Source organism: Diabrotica virgifera, chromosome 4 (genome assembly GCF_917563875.1).
Source record: "Diabrotica virgifera virgifera chromosome 4, PGI_DIABVI_V3a".
Taxonomy (NCBI): Eukaryota; Metazoa; Arthropoda; class Insecta; order Coleoptera; family Chrysomelidae; genus Diabrotica; species Diabrotica virgifera.
Window position 1 is genome coordinate 211,359,072 of NC_065446.1, and position 19,087 is coordinate 211,378,158.

At 31.3% G+C, this 19,087-nt stretch overlaps 1 protein-coding gene across 1 annotated transcript in view; it reads left to right on the forward strand.

Annotated features, from left to right (window-relative positions):
• Positions 1-4,686: 4,686 nt before the first annotated feature.
• The window catches only part of LOC114346825 (CUGBP Elav-like family member 4), a 686,200-nt gene continuing 671,799 nt past the window's right edge, over positions 4,687-19,087 (forward strand). Inside the window, exon 1 of the mRNA XM_028297581.2 lies at positions 4,687-4,933. Within this exon, the coding sequence (XP_028153382.1) occupies positions 4,880-4,933 (54 nt within the window). The 5' untranslated portion in view covers positions 4,687-4,879. The remainder of the gene's footprint in view (positions 4,934-19,087) is intronic.

A 19,087-nucleotide genomic window follows, 5' to 3' on the forward strand; every position in this document is an offset into this window, starting at 1 on the left:
AGTTTTTATTATATTATAATTTAAAAAAATAGCTAAAATGCGCATTTCAAATATCTTGAAAATAAATGCTTTAAAACTTTCTTGCAACCATTTGCAAAAAAGTTGTTAAACAGCAAAATTAACATACGAATACTACGGTGTTTATAATTTTTTTTAATTCTTTCAAAGCGTAGAAGTGAGTTTAAAGTACAAGCTAATTATTTACAAAAAAATATCGATTATAAGGTTAACGGTTATATTTTAATTCAAGATTACAAATATATTTTTTTGTAATTTACACGCGCGAAAGTCGATTAGTACAGTACTGTAGCTAAAATTTTCACTCGGAGCGACGACCGGCCGCGCGACGTACACTTTTAATAAATAATGCATGCCGCGTGTCAGTCGCTTCAAGTGAACATTTTAGCACCGACTCTGTACCAGGCCTACTTTTGCGCTAAAAATTACAAAAAAAAGTATTTTTAATCTTTGATTAAAATATAACCATTGCACTAATTTTTGACATTCTTTGTGAGTAATTAGATTGTACCATAGACTCACTTTTAAACTGTGTAACAATTAAAACAAATAATAAACAACGGAGAAATCGTATATTTAATTTGCTGTTTCATAACTTTTTTGCAAATGGTTGAAAAATTTTTTTAAAGCATTCATTTTCAAGAACTATGAAATACGCATTTTAAGTATTTTTTAAAATCAGAATATAATAAACAATTTCTGAGAAATAATAATTTGTTTATAACAATTTTTTTTAAACATTTAAAGATTATGCAAAAAAATGAAAAATTTATATTTTGTCGACAAAATATTAAATATGCATCACACCTTTATAATTTTTCTAAGTTTGATCAATGTCTCTTGATTATTTTGGTTGTTTTTGCGACTGTAAATTGTTAATTAACAATTGATTTGTTGCTAAAATATTTATTTCATTTTCACCGGCTTCTGACTTTATAATCTATAACAAGAAAGCTTTTATTTCACCAAGCTATATAATTATTGATAAATAATTACTGGCCCAAAAAATTTATTTGAAAATTCGAGATTTTGTTGGGAAAATCCATATTTTTCAAGGAAAATTTTCGTCGGAGCAAATCGAAAAAAACATGCCTCTATGTAGAATTAAATTAGAGTGAATTTTTATTTGAGTGTTTTTGGTGTAAAGTTAAAATCTTCGGAGTTATAGAGCAATAATTGAAAAAAATACGATTTGTCGGCGCCATTTTGTTTATAAAAAAAGTAGCACACTATCTGCCGACTTTGCATACCTATATTAATAATATATAGGATCTTATAATTCGATTCCAGCAATAAAATTGCTGGTAAATAACCTTTCTTTGTACTTTACTAATTAGAAAAGTGTATTATAAAGATTTTTTTTCAAAATTTAAAGATTATGCAAAAAAAAAGAAGAATTTATATTTTGTCAATAAAATATTAAATAAGCATCTCATCTTTATAATCTTTATAAGTTTGATAAATATATCGTGATTATTTTGGTTATTATTGCGATCGTAAATTGTTAATTAACAATTGAATCGTTGCTAAAATATTCGTTTAATTTTCACCGGCTTCTAGAATTACAATATATACCAAGAAAGCTTTGATGTCACTAAGTTATTTAATTATTGATTAATAATTACTTACCTAAAACTTTATTTGAAAATTAGAGTTTTTGTTAGGAAAACCCGCATTTTCCGAGGAAAATTTTCGTCGGAGCAAATCGTGAAAAACATATCTCTATGTAGAATTTAATTGCGGTGAATTTTTATTTGGATGTTTTTGTTGTAAAGTTAAAATCTTCGGAGTTATAGAGCAACAATTGAAAAAAAAATACGATTTGTCGGCGCCATTTTGTTTATAAAAAAAGTAGCACACTATCTGCGGACTTTGCATACCTATATTATTAATATATAGGATCTTATAATTCGATTCCAGCAATAAAATTGCTGGTAAATAACTTTTCCATGAATTTTGCTAATTAGCCCAGAGTATTAAAGCTTTGCTTTAGGTGCACGGGAAGCAAAGTTATGGTAGTTATAATGTTATTGCTATTATTCCGGTAACAAAAAATTTTTGCTTAGATGGCATTATACGGGGGTGAATGTAAGCGTTATTTTTTACAAAATTGTGTGGAAAAGGTCTTTTTTTTTTAATTATCTGAATATATCTTTTCTTGTAAGAGCTGTATTTAAGAACACTGCTTTGAAGGTTTATTTAATTAAAAATATCAAACGCACTAAAATTAACAAAACAAAACAACAAAACAAAACAATTCAATAGCGGTTATGTCCACCTCTTGCAGCAACGACTGCTCGCAATCTGTTTAGCATCTAATAAATATGTGTTTTCCTTGCCTGGAGAATAGCCCGATATTCCTCTACCAGGGCCATAACTGTACCAAATTTTCTGGAGGCCTAGGATGACGGCAAATAGCTTTTTTAATTCATCCCATAAATGCTCAATATGATTAAGATCTGGGCTGCATGCGGGCCATTCTAATCTTATCAATCCAACCTCAATTGTATGAGTCAATTAGTGTTTTTATTTACAAAAAATGGTACAGCTCTTACAAGAAAAAAGATTTTCGGATAATTCAAAAAACAATTGTTGGTGATGCCTCCGGGAAAATACCACAGGACTATGGAACAAAATCAGCTATTACATTTTTCCACAGATTTTTTTAAAATTAGGAGAAAATACAATGCTTCCTTTCACCCCTGTACAATGACATGCAAGCAAAATTTTTTGTTACCGGAATAAAACCAAACAATATGAATACATGTACCTGCAAACTGGTGTAAGAATCTTGAAAATCGGAGCACAAATAATAACGTTATAAATTGTCAAACTTAATCAAAAATTTTGGGTGGCGGAATTTTGTGCCGATGAGTGTAGCTTCAATAATATCATTTTGTATATCACTTGAAACTCTCAAAAAAAACAGATGTTTCTAGATGTTGACAAAATTTTTGATCGTTTTTGGTAATTAATGTTAACAATTCCCTGTAATTGTCTGGATTGTCAGAGTCGTCGCACTCAAAATGACCATGAAACGCTAGTACTTGTTTGGCCCAAAAACATACAGTATCTATTATAAGTGTGTTAAGGATATACCTATCTATTTTTTTTTAACAAACTCATTATGTTTAGCAATATTTGTTTTAAAAGCTTGGTTAAGAGAACCTTTGATTTTTGTTTTGCCAAACTGATTCAAATTGGATATACATCTTACATGTAGGTAAGGGAGAAATTTCATGACTCCTTTTTAAAAATCTAACACTTTTTAAATCGTGAACCTGATCCACCCATTTTTCTGTAGACACCAGAAGACATGGCCAACAATACAGTATATTTTTCTTGTAACCATAATATAACCAAGGATTTTCACTGTACGAACTAAATTTAAAATATCGAACTACTTTTGTTGATTCTTTTTAAATTGTTTAAAATAGACCTTTCATTTTTAATCTCATTTTTTTCTTCAAAATTTTACAAGGAGAATTACTTCTCAATTAGTTGATCGATTAAGAAGCGACACTCATCCATGGTTAACTGCACTTTTTATAGGTACTGTCACCAATTTTAAATCTGGTAACAGCGCTACTGATACACAGCGCGCTTATGCCGTCGCTTCTTCAAAATTTTCAGTCACTAGCCGGTCCCTAGCGCCAACGTGGGTATATAACCATTGTAACCAGAAATGAGTCTGATAACAGAGTATAATAAAGTGCAACTGAGTTACATAAACTCGCCAATATTTTCGTGTCTTCGAGTAGTTGGCTATTTACTGAGTTAGGTACTATTACCACATAATATAATAATATATTTCTATTGGTAAAAATATTGGTAAATAGAATTATTCATCATCGTAAAATATTTATTTGCAAGATTTTTAACTGTTACCAATGGTAACAGTGGTTACATGGACGCTTCGCCAGTGCGTGCACTTCTTTGATACGTCAGATTAAAGTTAAAATAAAAACTGTCATAACTTTAGTTCATGAGCACCTAAAGTTTTGATTTTAGTGTTAAATTTTATTTTTTTTCTCTATTTTAATAATTCGTTAAATTAAAATATTGTAGGATAATCAAACAGATGAGAGAAATCATTAACGACAACGTGTGTTGGCTTATTTATGAAGCAAGAAGCTCAATTCTTAGGCGGTAAAAACAGATAGAGCTACCTTCATCTATAATCATTTACAAATAATGTTAAGAGATATTCTAAGCAGTCAACTATTATCCTAGTTGTTGATTCTTTAGTCGGTTTTTTAGTAGCATGTCAAAATAGATCATCGTGTGACTATTTTTCAAAGTCATAACAATAGTAGAATCCTAAATAAAAAACAAATTTGGAAAACATATTATATCAGTTCCCGTTCTCTATAAAACACTGCTCTATAAATCCCATCATACATGCATCTCCTCTCCGACGATCCTACCTTATAAAAATGAACAGACTCTCCCTCGCACTTGCTAATTCTCCATCTCGCGATCCCCAACCATCGATCTGGTACACGCGTCGCGTTCAACGCATTCGTAACGGCCATAAAGAGTGCGTGAGAAGAACGCACTCGATTGGTTGCGTTCCATCGATACGTTCCGCAAGCGACACGACTCTGTCCGAGAGTTGCGTATGTACTTCAAAAGCTCTTGTTACCCATAGTTACGCGTGCACAGCACACTGCGATTCTCCGCTACTCACACCGGGTCTCCTTGTTGATCTGACGTGCCGCGTTCTTGTTGCTCTGTTCTGTTTTCCATTGCTCAGGCGGTTAGCACTGGCTGATTTTTAGCTGACTGTGATCTGTTCGGCACGCGGCTGCTGGTTGTGTTGTTGGGTTTTTTTGTGAGAATATCAGTTATCGTTTTCCATATGGTGCAAGTTATTGAAGTGGTCAGGTCGAATCCATTCGACTTGTCCCATTCTGTAAGTAAATTTAATTTTCTTATTAGTTAATAACTATTTATATTAAATTACTCACTCCGGAACTCTCAAAGCCGCGCTGAATGATATTTTTACTACACAGACCTGTTGCCCTTATTCCAGAATCAACACATAATGTAAAGAATATATTATAGCTCATATATTCAGACGGATAAGTTTGATATTACACAAATAAACAAACCTTAAATAAAAAAAACATGAAAAACGTTCTAAGGGGGTAGGCGCAAAATCTTGGTCTAATGCTATTTAAACGAATTCATTTTTTTTAAATCCTGAAAAAACTAATAAGTATTTTTGAAAAATTTAAACGCAGAATGCAATATTTCATTATTACCGAGGGCCGAAAGTCCCTGAAAACTTCTATAATGTTTATTTTAATAAGATACAGGTGTGAAAAAAAAAAGAAAAAATTTAGTGTGATTTTTAATTTCAAATATTTCGGCCCTCGGTAATAATAATATAAATAATATTTCAAAAAATATTAAGGGACTTTACGCCCTCGCTAATAATGTAATCTTTCACTCTGCGTTTAAGTTTTTTAAAAATATTTATTACTTTTCTCAGGATTTGAACAAAACGAAAGAATTTAAATAGTATTGGACCAAGATTTTGCGCCTACCCCCTTAACAAACGCATTTTTCTAAATGATTAAATTAACGTTTAATATTTAACGAAATATATAAAAAGTTGCAAAAATGGTATATTTCATATTATATCGCAGATCTAATTTATGGGCAATAAAGGGACCCGAAGATATTTCTTGTTGTCAAAATTCCCTTTCAAAAATGAAAACTTAAGAAAATTAAGTAAAAAATACATTTTAGTGTTTGAATAAAAAATATACTTGAAGGAATACTGTAAATGTTTCAATATATTTCACTTATTTTTATTCCTTCACTTTTTTGGTTGCCTAATATTTTCTTGACACAGCATTTCGCTATTTTTTTGCGTAAAATAAAAATATAGATTCCTTTTACTAAAAATCTTGTTCTTAAAGATATAAGAATTATTCTTTAATTCACAATTTTATAAGTTTATGATTGTGATGACCAGCGAAATTTTTCAGATTATCGAAATTTCCAAAATTTAAGCTTTTTATGTTTTTGCCGTCCTTTTTTAAAGGAATATTTCCTTATTTTTTTTATTTTCATAATTATTTTTTGTCACAATTTGGTAAAATGAAAATACACATTCGTTTTAGTAAATATTATACCTAAGTATTAAAAATATTCTTCTTATAGCAGATTCGTCCTTCCTTTTTTTAGTAAGCAATATTCATTTATAAAAATTGTTTTTTAAATTTGTTCTACAAATGTGCCTTGTGTCTTATTTTTTTAAATCTAACTGGATTATTTATTTATTATTATTTTGCTTTCTTCTTCTTCTTCTACTTTTTCCCACTATGATATCGCCATTTTCGTCCTCCACAGCACCCTATTTTTCCAGTCTTCTTCTCTTTATCTGTTATACCATTTCCTATCTACGTTTCCCATCTTAGAGCAGGTATTTGTCTCCATCTTTTTGTAACTTTTCGGTGCTATTATAGTATGCGGTCTATTCTGAGGATGCGGTCTACCTAATATTATAGCGTGCCGTGTACTGATCGCAATCTGAAAATCCCTGAAGGATCTTCGAAAAATAATAAAATTCAAGAAAACTCTTGGACAAAAAATATTTATTCCATAAGAAGGCAATAAACATTTGGAGGAAAATTAAATGTAAAATGAAAGGGGACTAATAATTTACAAAAACATGCACCCCAACAATTTACAGTAAAATATATGTGTAACCTAATTATTTTCAAAATTATACAGCCTAATTATTATTAAAGAAAAAAAATCATGTACAATTTAAGAGAGAAAGACAGTCAATTATTCTAGCGTAAAAAAGTCATGCAGTCATCCTAATAAAGAAGCATATGGTGTACGGTGTTATTTGAATAATAGTGGAGACATGTTTGTTGCATATTCCTGAAAATGTTTATTACTACTCAGCAATAAACATTTTGCCTACAAATGGTTTGCTGCCTTTCATTATAGTGTGCAAATTTTGTCCGTTTTAATTTTCTTCTCATATATTCCAGGTCCTCCATGTCTTGTACAAAAATGACTTGGTCATCTGTTAAAAGGAGTGAATGTAATATATTCTCTTCGTAGATCTCTTTGTAACGGTTTGCCCATTGTTCCGCATTTTCTATACCATATTTTCAAAGCCCGATGGTATGTATGTGTGTAGGTGATACCACTTCCCTGTTTGAGACCTTTTGTTGGGGTGATTGTTTTTATTATTTCATCACCTAACTTTATGCACTTCTGTTTCTTTCTACAGTCTGTGTGTTATATCCACCTAGCGCGCATTCTTCTGATTGCTTTCCATATTAATTTGTTTCCTAGACACGTTTAAATTTATGGAGGGTAAAATATTAATCATTTTACAGTTTCAAAGTGGAATATCTAACAACTGCTGGGAATCAAATGAGATTTTTAAATGGAATCTACATTTATTTCTCAATTTTCCTGTTGAGCACCATCCTTGTATCTTGTATGTTAATAGTATGTCGCCTAGTACTGAATCTTTTGGTATAAATACAAATAATACAAATTTCTTTCTCTGTGACTGTTCCATATACATTAAATTTTTTATGTGTTCAAAATTAAATTCTGTATTCTCTTTGTTATTATTATTTATTAATTAACAGATTAAATTATTTATTATTACTCCATTATTTTCTCTGCAAAATATGTTGATGTTCTGTGTGGAATAAACGTCAAGTATAGTAATTTATGGTTTTCTACCTATTTATATATTTTTATGTGATTATCTCGACCGGCGCTGTAAGAAAATCAATTTTTATATTAATTAGTCATTTCTATATAATTTTCTATATTTCTATAATTTCTATATTTCTATAATAAGCTTATATTATTTTTTTATTGTCATCCAGTTTTTTTCAACATGTAGTTAAACCTTCGGTCTACCAAAAAAATAAAAAAAGCATGCATTATTTACCATTCAGGTCTATTCGACCCGTAGGTTGAATAAACACACACTTTTCATATTTTGATTTTTTGTCTGTCCTTTTTAGATGGACAAATGTTAAAGCTGACTTTTTTCTTGGTGTTGTCAAGCTTTCAGGTAGAAATATTGTTAGAGTTCTCATTGAAGCAGTGAATTTATTTTTACCTGCCCAACCAATTCCTTTTTAAGGGGGTAGGAACAAAATCTTGGTCCAATGCTTTTTAAATGCATTCATTTTTTTCGAAACATGAGTAAACTAATAAATATTTTTGAATAATTTAAACGCCGAGTGAAAATTACATTATAACCGAGGGTAGAAAATGCCTTAAAATAAACAAAAAGTTTCTTTTGAATGAAATATTGGAAATTAAAAATCACACTAAATTTTCTCTTTCTTTTCACCCCTGTAACTTATTAAAATAAACATTATAATATAAGTTTTCAGGAACATTTGGCCCTCGGTAATGATGTAATCTTTCAATCTGCATTTAAATTTTTCAAAAATACTTAGTAGTTTTTGCAGGATTCGGATTTGCAGGATTAAACACTTGACATTTCCTTCGAAATGCAACGAGTTGTCCACTAACTGTCATACCTATTATTGCGAACATAACAATCTCATATATAAAAATGCTGCAATTCAAGGCATTTCCTTAAATCCTAATTTATCATTTATTTTGTAATTACGTCTTTTGACAGCATTATCAAATGAAATAATATGCAGTATACTTGTAGATCACATCACAATTTTCTCTATTTTTTTTAAACTCCTCATATATTTTAAAGATTATGATAACATGGTATCCATTTCATAATTTGTAAGTCTTGTCGACCCTGACTTTTCTCCAAAAATATTTTGTTGGGTTTATCCTGTGTATTGTAGAAAAACTGATATCTGGTCTAAATTGCAATACATATTTTAGATAAAAAATATTATAGAACAAGCAACAACCTGAACCTAAACAAATATGTTAAGGTGATACAGTAGCGATCAACAGGTAGCCAAAACGCGTTCCAAGATTGCGGCTATATTATAGTCCAAGTAATGAAGCTTAAAATAGGACAAAACCTCGCAATTTTTACAGAACGGATCGATTTGCTTGAAAATTTGAGAATAAGTATTGAATAGTCCAAGGATCAAAATCTATATGAGGCCGAAAGGCGCTTTTATCATCGGGGTGGTTGCCACCCCATGTCGGGGGTGAAAATTTTTTATTATATTTTGACCGCAAAAGTTAGTAAAAGTATTCATTTTAAGCAAAAAATGTTCTATACATTTTTTTGATAAAATTAATAGTTTTTGATTTATTCGCTATCGAAAGTGTTAGTTTTATATTAAAAAAATTAATGTTTTTAATCAGTTTTCTGCAAATAACTCAAAAAGTTTTCGTTTTATCAAAAAAACTTTGCTTAACGGAAATGTACCTTTCGAAAAAACCAACAAAACCGTATTTTTAAATTTTCTTTAAAACCAATAGTAATCGAGCTATACTTTATTATATGTTAGCTCCTCTTCGTCAAATGCTAAATTTTGTAGTTTCAAAGTCAAAAGACGGGAAAACTATGCATTTTTCGAAGATAACTTGTTTAAATTAATTTGAAGTATTTGAAAATATTTATCTCCAGAAATTAAAAAAAGTCTTTAGCTCAAAAATTAAGTGGCTTATAATGAAAAGAATGTCAGATCCTATATTTTTCAGCGAAAAAGTAATTGAAAGCAAACCCCTAATCACCACCCTGATTAAAATTAGTCATTGACGTTATTTTGTCTTCTTTACTTATGTATTATTAATAGGTTCTAGAAGTTTAACTGGTTTAGAATAATTAGTTTTAAAAAAAATGGAGTCAAAAGCAAATATCGAATTTTTTAAGTTTGGTAAAAAATTCCCTTTTCTTCAGAGTAGAAAGATTATAATCAGAGATACGGAAGAATATTTAAATATGAAATTGTAGTTTATTTAATTTTTAAGAACTTGGTTTGCAAAAATTTTTTTACGGTAAAAATTGAGTGAGCTATTGACAATTAAAACTTGTAATAACATGCAAAAATCACCTTTACCAACCCTTTCAAAGTCACCACTTTTTGCGACTGAGGATTTTAAAAGGATTTAATATTAATAGTCTTATAGATCTTCTAAAAACCTACAAAATTATTGTTTACCAAACTTTATAAGATAAAAATTTAAAAAATTACGGTTAAAAAATCAATATATTTTTATGAAAAAAAAAAAATCCAATTGGAAGCATAATAATCTAAGTTAGCTTTGCTTTTAGTCATTGGCCATATTCACTCATCTTTATTTATGTATTGTTAATAGATTCTAGAAGTTTGAATGGACTGATTAGTTTTAAAAAAACTGGAGTTAAAAGCGAATAACGACTTTTTGTAGTTTGGTAAAAAATGCCATTTTCTTCAGAATAGAAAGATTAGCATCAGATATACGAAAAAATGTTTTGATATGAAATTGTAGGTTATTTAATTCCCAAGAACTTGGTTTGAAAAAAATTTTTCTACGGCAAAAATTGAGTGAATGGTAAATGAGTATATGTCGAAAAACATTGATTTTTTCTATATAAAACTAACAATTTGGATAGCGAATAAATCGAAAAGTATTAATTTTATCAAAAAATGTATAGAACATTTTTTGCTTAGAATGAATGTTTCTATCAACTTTTGCAGTTAAAATATAATAAAAAATTTCCACCCCTAAGATGGGGTGGCAACCGCCCCCATGGTAAAAGCGCCTTTCGGCATCATATAGATTTTAATCCTTGGGCTATCCAATACTTATTCTCAAATTTTCAAGCAAATCGATCCATTCTGTAAAAATTGCGAGGTGAAATGCTTCGGTTCCTGGACTAATAATTTTGAATATTTTTTCCAGATATTTGGCACACGTATTCGTAATATAATAAAGAATGGCGGTACAGAGCCCAATCTGAAAAATATAATAATATGTGGAAATTACTCTGTAATTAAATACAATTTTTAAAAAAACGAGCCTGTACCGCCATTAAGAAGAACAAAAAAATACACTTTCTTCAAATAAACTTTTTTATCCGATGCCTAGATTTTGTGTCGTTTTGGAACTACTAATTAAATAAAAAATTTTAGTAGTTCCAAAATGACACAAAATCTAGGCATCGGATAAAAAAGTTAATTTGAAGAAAGTGTATTTTTTTGTTCTTCTTAATGGCGGTACAGACTCGTTTTTTTAATATTGTCTTTAATTACAGAGTAATTTCCACATATTATTATATTTTTCAAATTGGGCTCTGTACCGCCATTCTTTATTATAATACGAATACGTGTGCCAAATATCTCGAAAAAATATTAAAAATTACAGCCGCAATGTTGGAACGCGTTTTCGCTACCTGTTGATCGCTACTGTTTCCTCTTAAGAAAAAACACTTACACAGTTTTTCACATAAACTTACATGTTGGGACTCTCCACATACTTACATCGGTCAAATTGGTAGAACTTTTGACAAACTTTTATCAAACGTTTTAAAGCGTTTTAGCAAGCGTATCTAGAACTTTCAGTAATAGAAAAACAGATTCTACGTGCGCATCTCGCCTTCTAGACCATAATAATTTTTTAATGACTAATTTCAAATTATCTAACATTCAAATTAAAGGCCTTAACCCGAGAGCACTCGCGCCGTTAGAAAAATCTAACATTTTATCCTTTTCCGTGATAATTTGATGAAAATTTTTGCAACATAACTTTCGACTCGTAAGGGCCTCGAGGAATATTGTAGTATTGCGTGGGAACTTTTTTTATTTATTTTTAATTTTTTAAATTTTTTTGGGGAATTTATGGCTTTGGTGAGAACCAATTCGCTTAAAAATTGTTAGAAATAGATATTTTTAACATAACAAGTAAGGGAGCATTCAAGTATTACGTAACGCGATTTTTGACCCCCCTCCCCCCCTACGCAAGGCACTATAATAGGTGTTTAACTGTTTAACTATTATGTAACGCAATTTTTGAAGATTTTTGACCCCCCCCCCCGCTAACCTGCGCCACGTAATACTTGAACGGTCCCTACATAAAAATATTATAAAATAGAAATTTGTTTTAAATTCGTATTTTAATTCGTATGGTGAGATTTTTCCTCTACGCGCGACTGCTTACGTGACAGAAGTGAGCGCGACTGCTCCCGGGTTAAGTTAAGCTATCGTTTATAAAAGCTATGGAAATAATAATTTTTTTTTTATTTAGCTAATGCCTCGACAACTAATGGCTATTGGCATGGAAGGTACGGTGAATTTTTGCAGTTAGGTACCTAGTGTCATGTGTAGTGTTTGTGTTGAGTGTCTTGTTACTTTGTAAAGTCGACGTCATTGTCTTTGCAAAGAAACGCTAATTGTATCCGAACGTCTGCGGTCCCTCTGGTGAGTACCGATCCCACAAGGACAAAAACTGTTTTCATTTAATAATATAATATAATAAACGAAAAATGTCTGACCCTGGTGAGATTCGAACTCACGACCATTCGGACTTACTCCGAATGGTCGTGAGCCGACCATTCGATCCAAAGGTCTTACCACTGAGCCACAGAGGGGGTAGAATAATAAATTAAAATATACAGATATACTTATACAGATATACAGATATAGTTAAATTGATTATTTTTTCCAATTCTTAGCATCAACCAAATAAGGTTTTCCCACAAAGTTTTCGTTCAAAATTCAAATCGTCAAATTAGCTATATACCTACGTGCCGCATATATTATATGTAGTTTTATCCACGATAATATACAAGAAATTGGCCTCTACTTCTTTTTTTGAAGTACAATTCATATAGTAGTTTTCCATATTGGTTTCTCAATTTATGGTAAAAATTCATTACAATGTTTGTCAAAAAATAACTTAAAAGTAGGATGAATAACTTTATACACAGTACTATTTGATGTAATCGTCATTTGGGATGAATAGAATTTTTAAAAGTGTTATTTAGATTGTGATTTCAACATAACGTTAGGCGAAAAACCCATTGTAGTTATTTTTACATACAAAAAATACTAAATATTGTATATCAAAAAATATTCTTATCAAAATTTCAATTCAATATTACTATAAGTATCTACCTACTGGAATTATTAATATCAGCCTTAAACATTATATCATCGTTTTGATTATCGGTGTTAAATTAGATATAAGCAATAAATTAAGGAATTGTCTTTTTCTTCTTTCAATAGACCTTGAGTGTTCGCCACTCCTAAACGTAAGCCTCCTCTTGGCGTTTCCATTTTGATTTGTGTTTTGCTACCTGGTGCCATTGTCTTTCCACCTTTTCTTTCAGATCGTCCAGCTATCTTTCATGTCCTACCAAGACTACTTCAGTGCAGAAGAACTTTGTATTCGCAAAATTAAATTCCGACAGAGGGCGCTCAAAATTTCAAAGATGGACGATAACTCTAGGAAACAATTCATTTTTGTCATTTGACCTCACAGTTCTAAAACGTTAAATTAAAATCATTTACACGAGTGTTTTGCCAAAGTAACCACTAACTTTTGCCACTACGACATCTTATAGGTTAAAGACAACTCAAAATTATGTTTCATCTGTATGCATTCATTAAAATTGGATGCTAACTACTGATTTGTTTTTACCTATTTTCATAAAAAATCTGGCCCCCGATAATCAGCGTTTTAAAAATTATTAATCTATCTTAAAATTTCTAATTTTGTTTTTTATTTAGTTAATAGGGACAGTACAATTTATTTTACACTAATATATGAAAATTTTTAATTAAATAAAACCTGCAAACTAAGTAGGTGAATTTATTTTATAATAATTGTGTTTTGGAAATTATGAGGTGGTCGGAATATTTTGCATAAGAATGTATATCCTATGTACAGAATATACAGAGTGTCCAGAAAGTCTACCGACAAACGAAGACAGGAGATTCCTCAGGTAATTTTAAGACAATTTAACCAAATTCGCCTAGTCCGAAAATGCTTCCCAAGGGAGCTAGAGCTCTTTGAAAATGGCGTCTTGTAATTAGTTATTTTTAAATAACTCTAGAACGCTTTTCGTGAAAAAAAAAAACAAAAATTGGTACACATATTTCTCTTCCAGAGATAAATCGATTCCATTCATTGCGAATTTTTAGTACCGGTCATAGTCGTCCGTTTTGGGTGGGGTATCGGTTATTTTATCGCATAATTTTTCGTCTTCAAATTTTAAGCATTTTTCACTTCGGATTATTAAATTGTGAGGTAAGCTAGTACTATATGTTACTCTTGATTTAAGTCGGTAGGACACACCGTTTTCTAGAAAAATCGATTTGAAAATTTTTCGTTTTTTGAATGAGAAAAAAAAAATTTTTTCAAAAAAAACGGTGCTTTTTACCAACTTAAAGCAAGAGTAACTTTTACTACTAGACCTGCTCATAATTTAATAATCTAGTGTCATAAATGCTTAAAAATTAAAGAAAAAGTTATGCGATAAAATAACCGTTGACCTACCCAAAACCGACGCATATGACCGATAATAGAAATTCACAATTAATGAAATCGATTCATCTCTGGAATATAATTAAACGTACAAGTTTTCGTTTTTCTAAATGATTTTTTTTTATATTTTTTTTTTGAAATTTAAAAAACGAAAAATTTTCAAATAGATTTTTCTAGAAAACAGTGTATCCTATCGACTTAAAACAAGAGCACCTTTTAGTACAGGAATACCTCACAGTTTAATAATCCAGAGTCAAAAATGCTTAAAAGTTAAAGACAAAAAAGTTATGCGATAAAGTAACCGTTGCCCTACCCAAAACAGACGCATATGACCGGTACTAGAAATTTGCAATGGATGGAATCAATTTATCTCTGAAAGATAAATACGCATACCAATTTTTGTTTTTTTTTAATAGAAGCGTTTCGAAGCTATTTAAGAAAACTAATTACCAGACGCCATCTTGAAATAGCTCTAGCTCCCTTAGGAAGCGTTTTCGGACTAAGGGAATTGCATAAAATTCTCTTAAAATTATCTGAGGAATCTCTTGTATTCGTTGCTCGGTAGAGTTTCTGGACACCCTGTATACTACATTGTATTTATTTATTTAATTTTGCTGTCGTTTAAACATATAAAAATACTTTAAGTCGAATTCATCGTTAATTACAACATAAACTGACCGCAAATATGTACACAAATTAATGACAATTAATGACGTCGCCCACTTTGCGGTTCCTTGCCAATTACATCCCCTACTTTTGCTGTCCTACGTATTTCTTCATTGTGGCCACGATCTTTTAAAGTTATTTCTACCAGAAGTCGTTCCACCGCGTACTGTATTACTCTCATTTTGTGGGCAGATTTTATCGTCAACGTAATTGTCTCTAGAATGTATGTCATCACTGAAAGGATGCAAGAATTGAAAACATTTGCTTTGAGATTAATGGGAATATTATTCTTCTTGAGTACAATAATTATTCTAAATTTGCACATCATGCGGATACTTTGGTCTACTTCCGCGTGTTCGTTTCGTCTGCTTAAATTAATCAGATGACCCTAATAAATATATTCTCCTAATCTTTATATCACTTTATACCCCACAATAACTGGCAAATATCAGCCCTTTTCAGTCCACACCAGGACATAGGCATCCCCGTTTGTATTCAAAGTGCCTATTAAGGTACGACACCTTAAATACACGCATAAAATAAACCAAAACAAGTAAAGCGATTGATCATATTAAATCATAACAATATTGAAGACAGTGCCTAGTTGATAAATAAATATTCAAATGTCTCTTAAGATAATTCAAGTTCTTGCTTAAGATCGACAATGTCGTCACTACCATTTCCAACTATCGAATGTGAAAAATCGGGTTTTTCAGATTCGATTCCTTGCCCTCGCATTATACGTGATATATCTTGTGGCAAATTATCGTTATTGTAGCTTGATTAGGAGCGCGGGAAATATGCTGTTTAAACCATCGAATAAATGGTTACGTTGAAATGACGAAATGGTTAAATTGTATACTTTTGTTTTGTATAAATATAACTAAAGGTATATTTGTACAACGCTAAATGTCGAATGTGTCACATTCGTTAGTTTATGTTGTAGTTTCAACAGGTATTCAATTATAATCTGTAAACTGTCGAAAATTCTAAACTGCTGAGAAGAATAAAATGCACGTGTTTACAATTTGTTCAAATTTTGTTTCAGTATCGCTTGCAAGAAATTCTTGTGAGGCAGTTTATGACTTCATTTTAACGGATTTTCATTATTTGAATATACAGTTATTCGCTATTATACATTTGCTACTTTGAACCGTCGCCCATCGGACCGAAACAAATATTTGATTAATAAAAAAATAAAAGTAACGAATGTGATTTTTTGAAAAGAAAAAAATGATAAGCAGTTCAAATGTGTTATCAATCTAACAAGGATTAAATATTACATACAAAAAATATAAAAAGTTTCCCATTTGTCAATGCGCTGATTTAGGAGTCTCTAAAAAAAGTTATTTTGCTCCCTTGAAAAGTACCACTTTTCACATTTATTGATAGTTGGAAATGGCAGGGATGATGTAAGCAATTCTTATTTATTATTGTCCATCAACGCTGAAATCGAGTATAAACTCAAACGATAATCCTTCCAACCTACTCACCTTCAAAATCAATTACTCATAGTCCAACGTAATAAGATCAAAACTTTATTTACAACTCAACCCGTCCTAGGACTTATTCACGTCCCTTAAAAACCAATATTATATTTTATTAGCAATAAACATTGACCCGAATAAAGTTTTATGTCGGAGTTCTCATCATAAAATTCTTTATTAAAAGACAGCCAAGAACGATTTTATTCCACAAATATGGAAATTATACGAGAAATAAAATCGCATAATATGCAGATGCGATTGTTTTTAGTGGCCTTCCGATAATCCTTACGAGAAGCGTCTTTTTATTGCAGGACATGACCATCAGAATTGGTAAACTTTGTAGTGTTTAAAAAGACATACATTTTAACCCTTAACTACTACTGACGTGGATGTATCACAACGTAGACACTGACATGTGGTATGACATCTTCTCTTCTTTAGGTGCCGTGTCTGTATTCAGACGTTGGCCGTCATCATGTTTACAATTTCCTGAAACCTCTCTCTATCGGCTGCTGCGCAAAATAATTTTTCTACTATGCAGCCACACCATTGTCTAATATTACGCAGCCATGATAGTTTCTTTCCACCAATCCATCTCTTTCCCTCCACTTTTCCTTGTATTATAAGTCAAAGTAGATGGTATTTAGGTCCTCGAACTATATGGCCGAAGTATTCTGTTTTCTTCTCTTTATGATGCTTATGAGCAGACGTTCTGAATTCATCATTTGAAGAACATCTTCATTGGAAATGTGCGAAACCCACGATATCTTTAGGATTCGTCGATAGCACCACAATTTGAAAGCTTCTATTTTGTTAAGCATTGTAGTTTTTAACGTCCATGTCTCTTCTTCTTCTTCTTAAGGTGCTGATACCGTTTGTCGATCGTTGGCTCTCATGTTGCCCAGCATGTTAACAATCATTGTCACACTTCTTTTTCCCATTATTTTACCTTGCATGACAAGGTGAAGTATGTCATATTTTTCTGGGTGACGCATTATATGACCAAAGTATTCCAATTTGCGCCTTTTAACTGTGTTCACTACTGCGCAACTTTTATTCAAACGTTGCAAAATCCTTTCGTTTGTGACTCTTTCTACCCAACTGATTCGTTAGAGACTAGGTTTTTAAAAGCGATTCTGTCAGGGTCCATACTTCAACCTCGTAAAGTAGTACTGGGAATATATAACATCGAACCATTCTTATGCGAAGTTCCAAATTTAGATCATGCCTGCACAGGATTTTCTTAAATTTCATAAAACTTTTTATTGCTTTGGCAATTCTACTTTTTACTTCTGTGCTAGGGTTCCAGCTTTCATTTTTATGAGTACCCAGATATACAATATTACTTACTCGTTCAATTGAGTCATTACCGATTGCTACGTTATAGCTATTATTATTTACGGCTGCCTGTTTACTAATAACCATAAACTTTGTTTTTCTTGCGTTGAGTTTGAGTCCATATATCGCGCAGAATGCCACCATTCGGTTCAATAACGCTTGAAGATGTTCAATTGATCCTGTCAGTAACAAGGTGTCATCTGCGTATCTGATATTGTTCCTAAGCATACCATTAATGTGTATTCCCTCTTTTGCGTTTTCCAACACTTCATTCAAGATTGTTTCAGCGTAAAGATTAAACAACATTGGTGACCACATACAGCCTTGTCGAACTCCACGCTTGATTTTTACTTCTTCAGAGCACTGATTCCCAACCCTAACACATGCAGCCTGGCCCCAATACAAATTTGCGATTATTCTAATGTCCCTACCGTCCAGACCAGTAGTTTTGAGAATATGTAGCATTTTTTCATGGCGAACTTTATCAAAGGCCTTTTCAAAATCAATCGCGCACATGAAAACATAATGATTTACATCTCTGCATCTTTGAAGTAAAAGCTTGGGTTGCGAATAGTGCATCACGCGTTCCAAGGTCACAGCGAAAGACGAATTGAGTACTTGAGATTCTTTTCTCAATTTTTCTATATGTTCTTTGATGAATTATTCTGAGAAAAGTTTTCAATACATGACACATTAGGCTGATGGTGCGATAGTCGCTGCATTTTGTGGCTCTGTGTTTTTTGGTATTACAACAAATGAGAATTTAAGTAAATCTTTAGGAATTTTTCCACTTTCGTAGATTAAGTGCATGTCTCACAACCATACAATAAGATAGACCACACATAACATTTCAGGACCTTCTTTCGAATATTCATCGACAGGTTTCTGTTACATAAAACTGCTTTCCAGGTCATAAAAGCCTTCCGTGATATTTCGATCCTAGTTATTATGTCTTCATCAGAGTCACAATTTACATTTAACCAGCTGCCAAGGTACTTGAAATGATTCACCCGTTCTAACTCCTCTCCATCAAGAGAAAGCTGACCCTTACATTAATCTTTCCAACTACCATCCACTTTGTTTTTGAAATGTTGATTTTAAGGCCTCTCCGATAATTTGCTTCACTGACTAGATTTAGTAGTGTCTGAAATCTTGTAAAT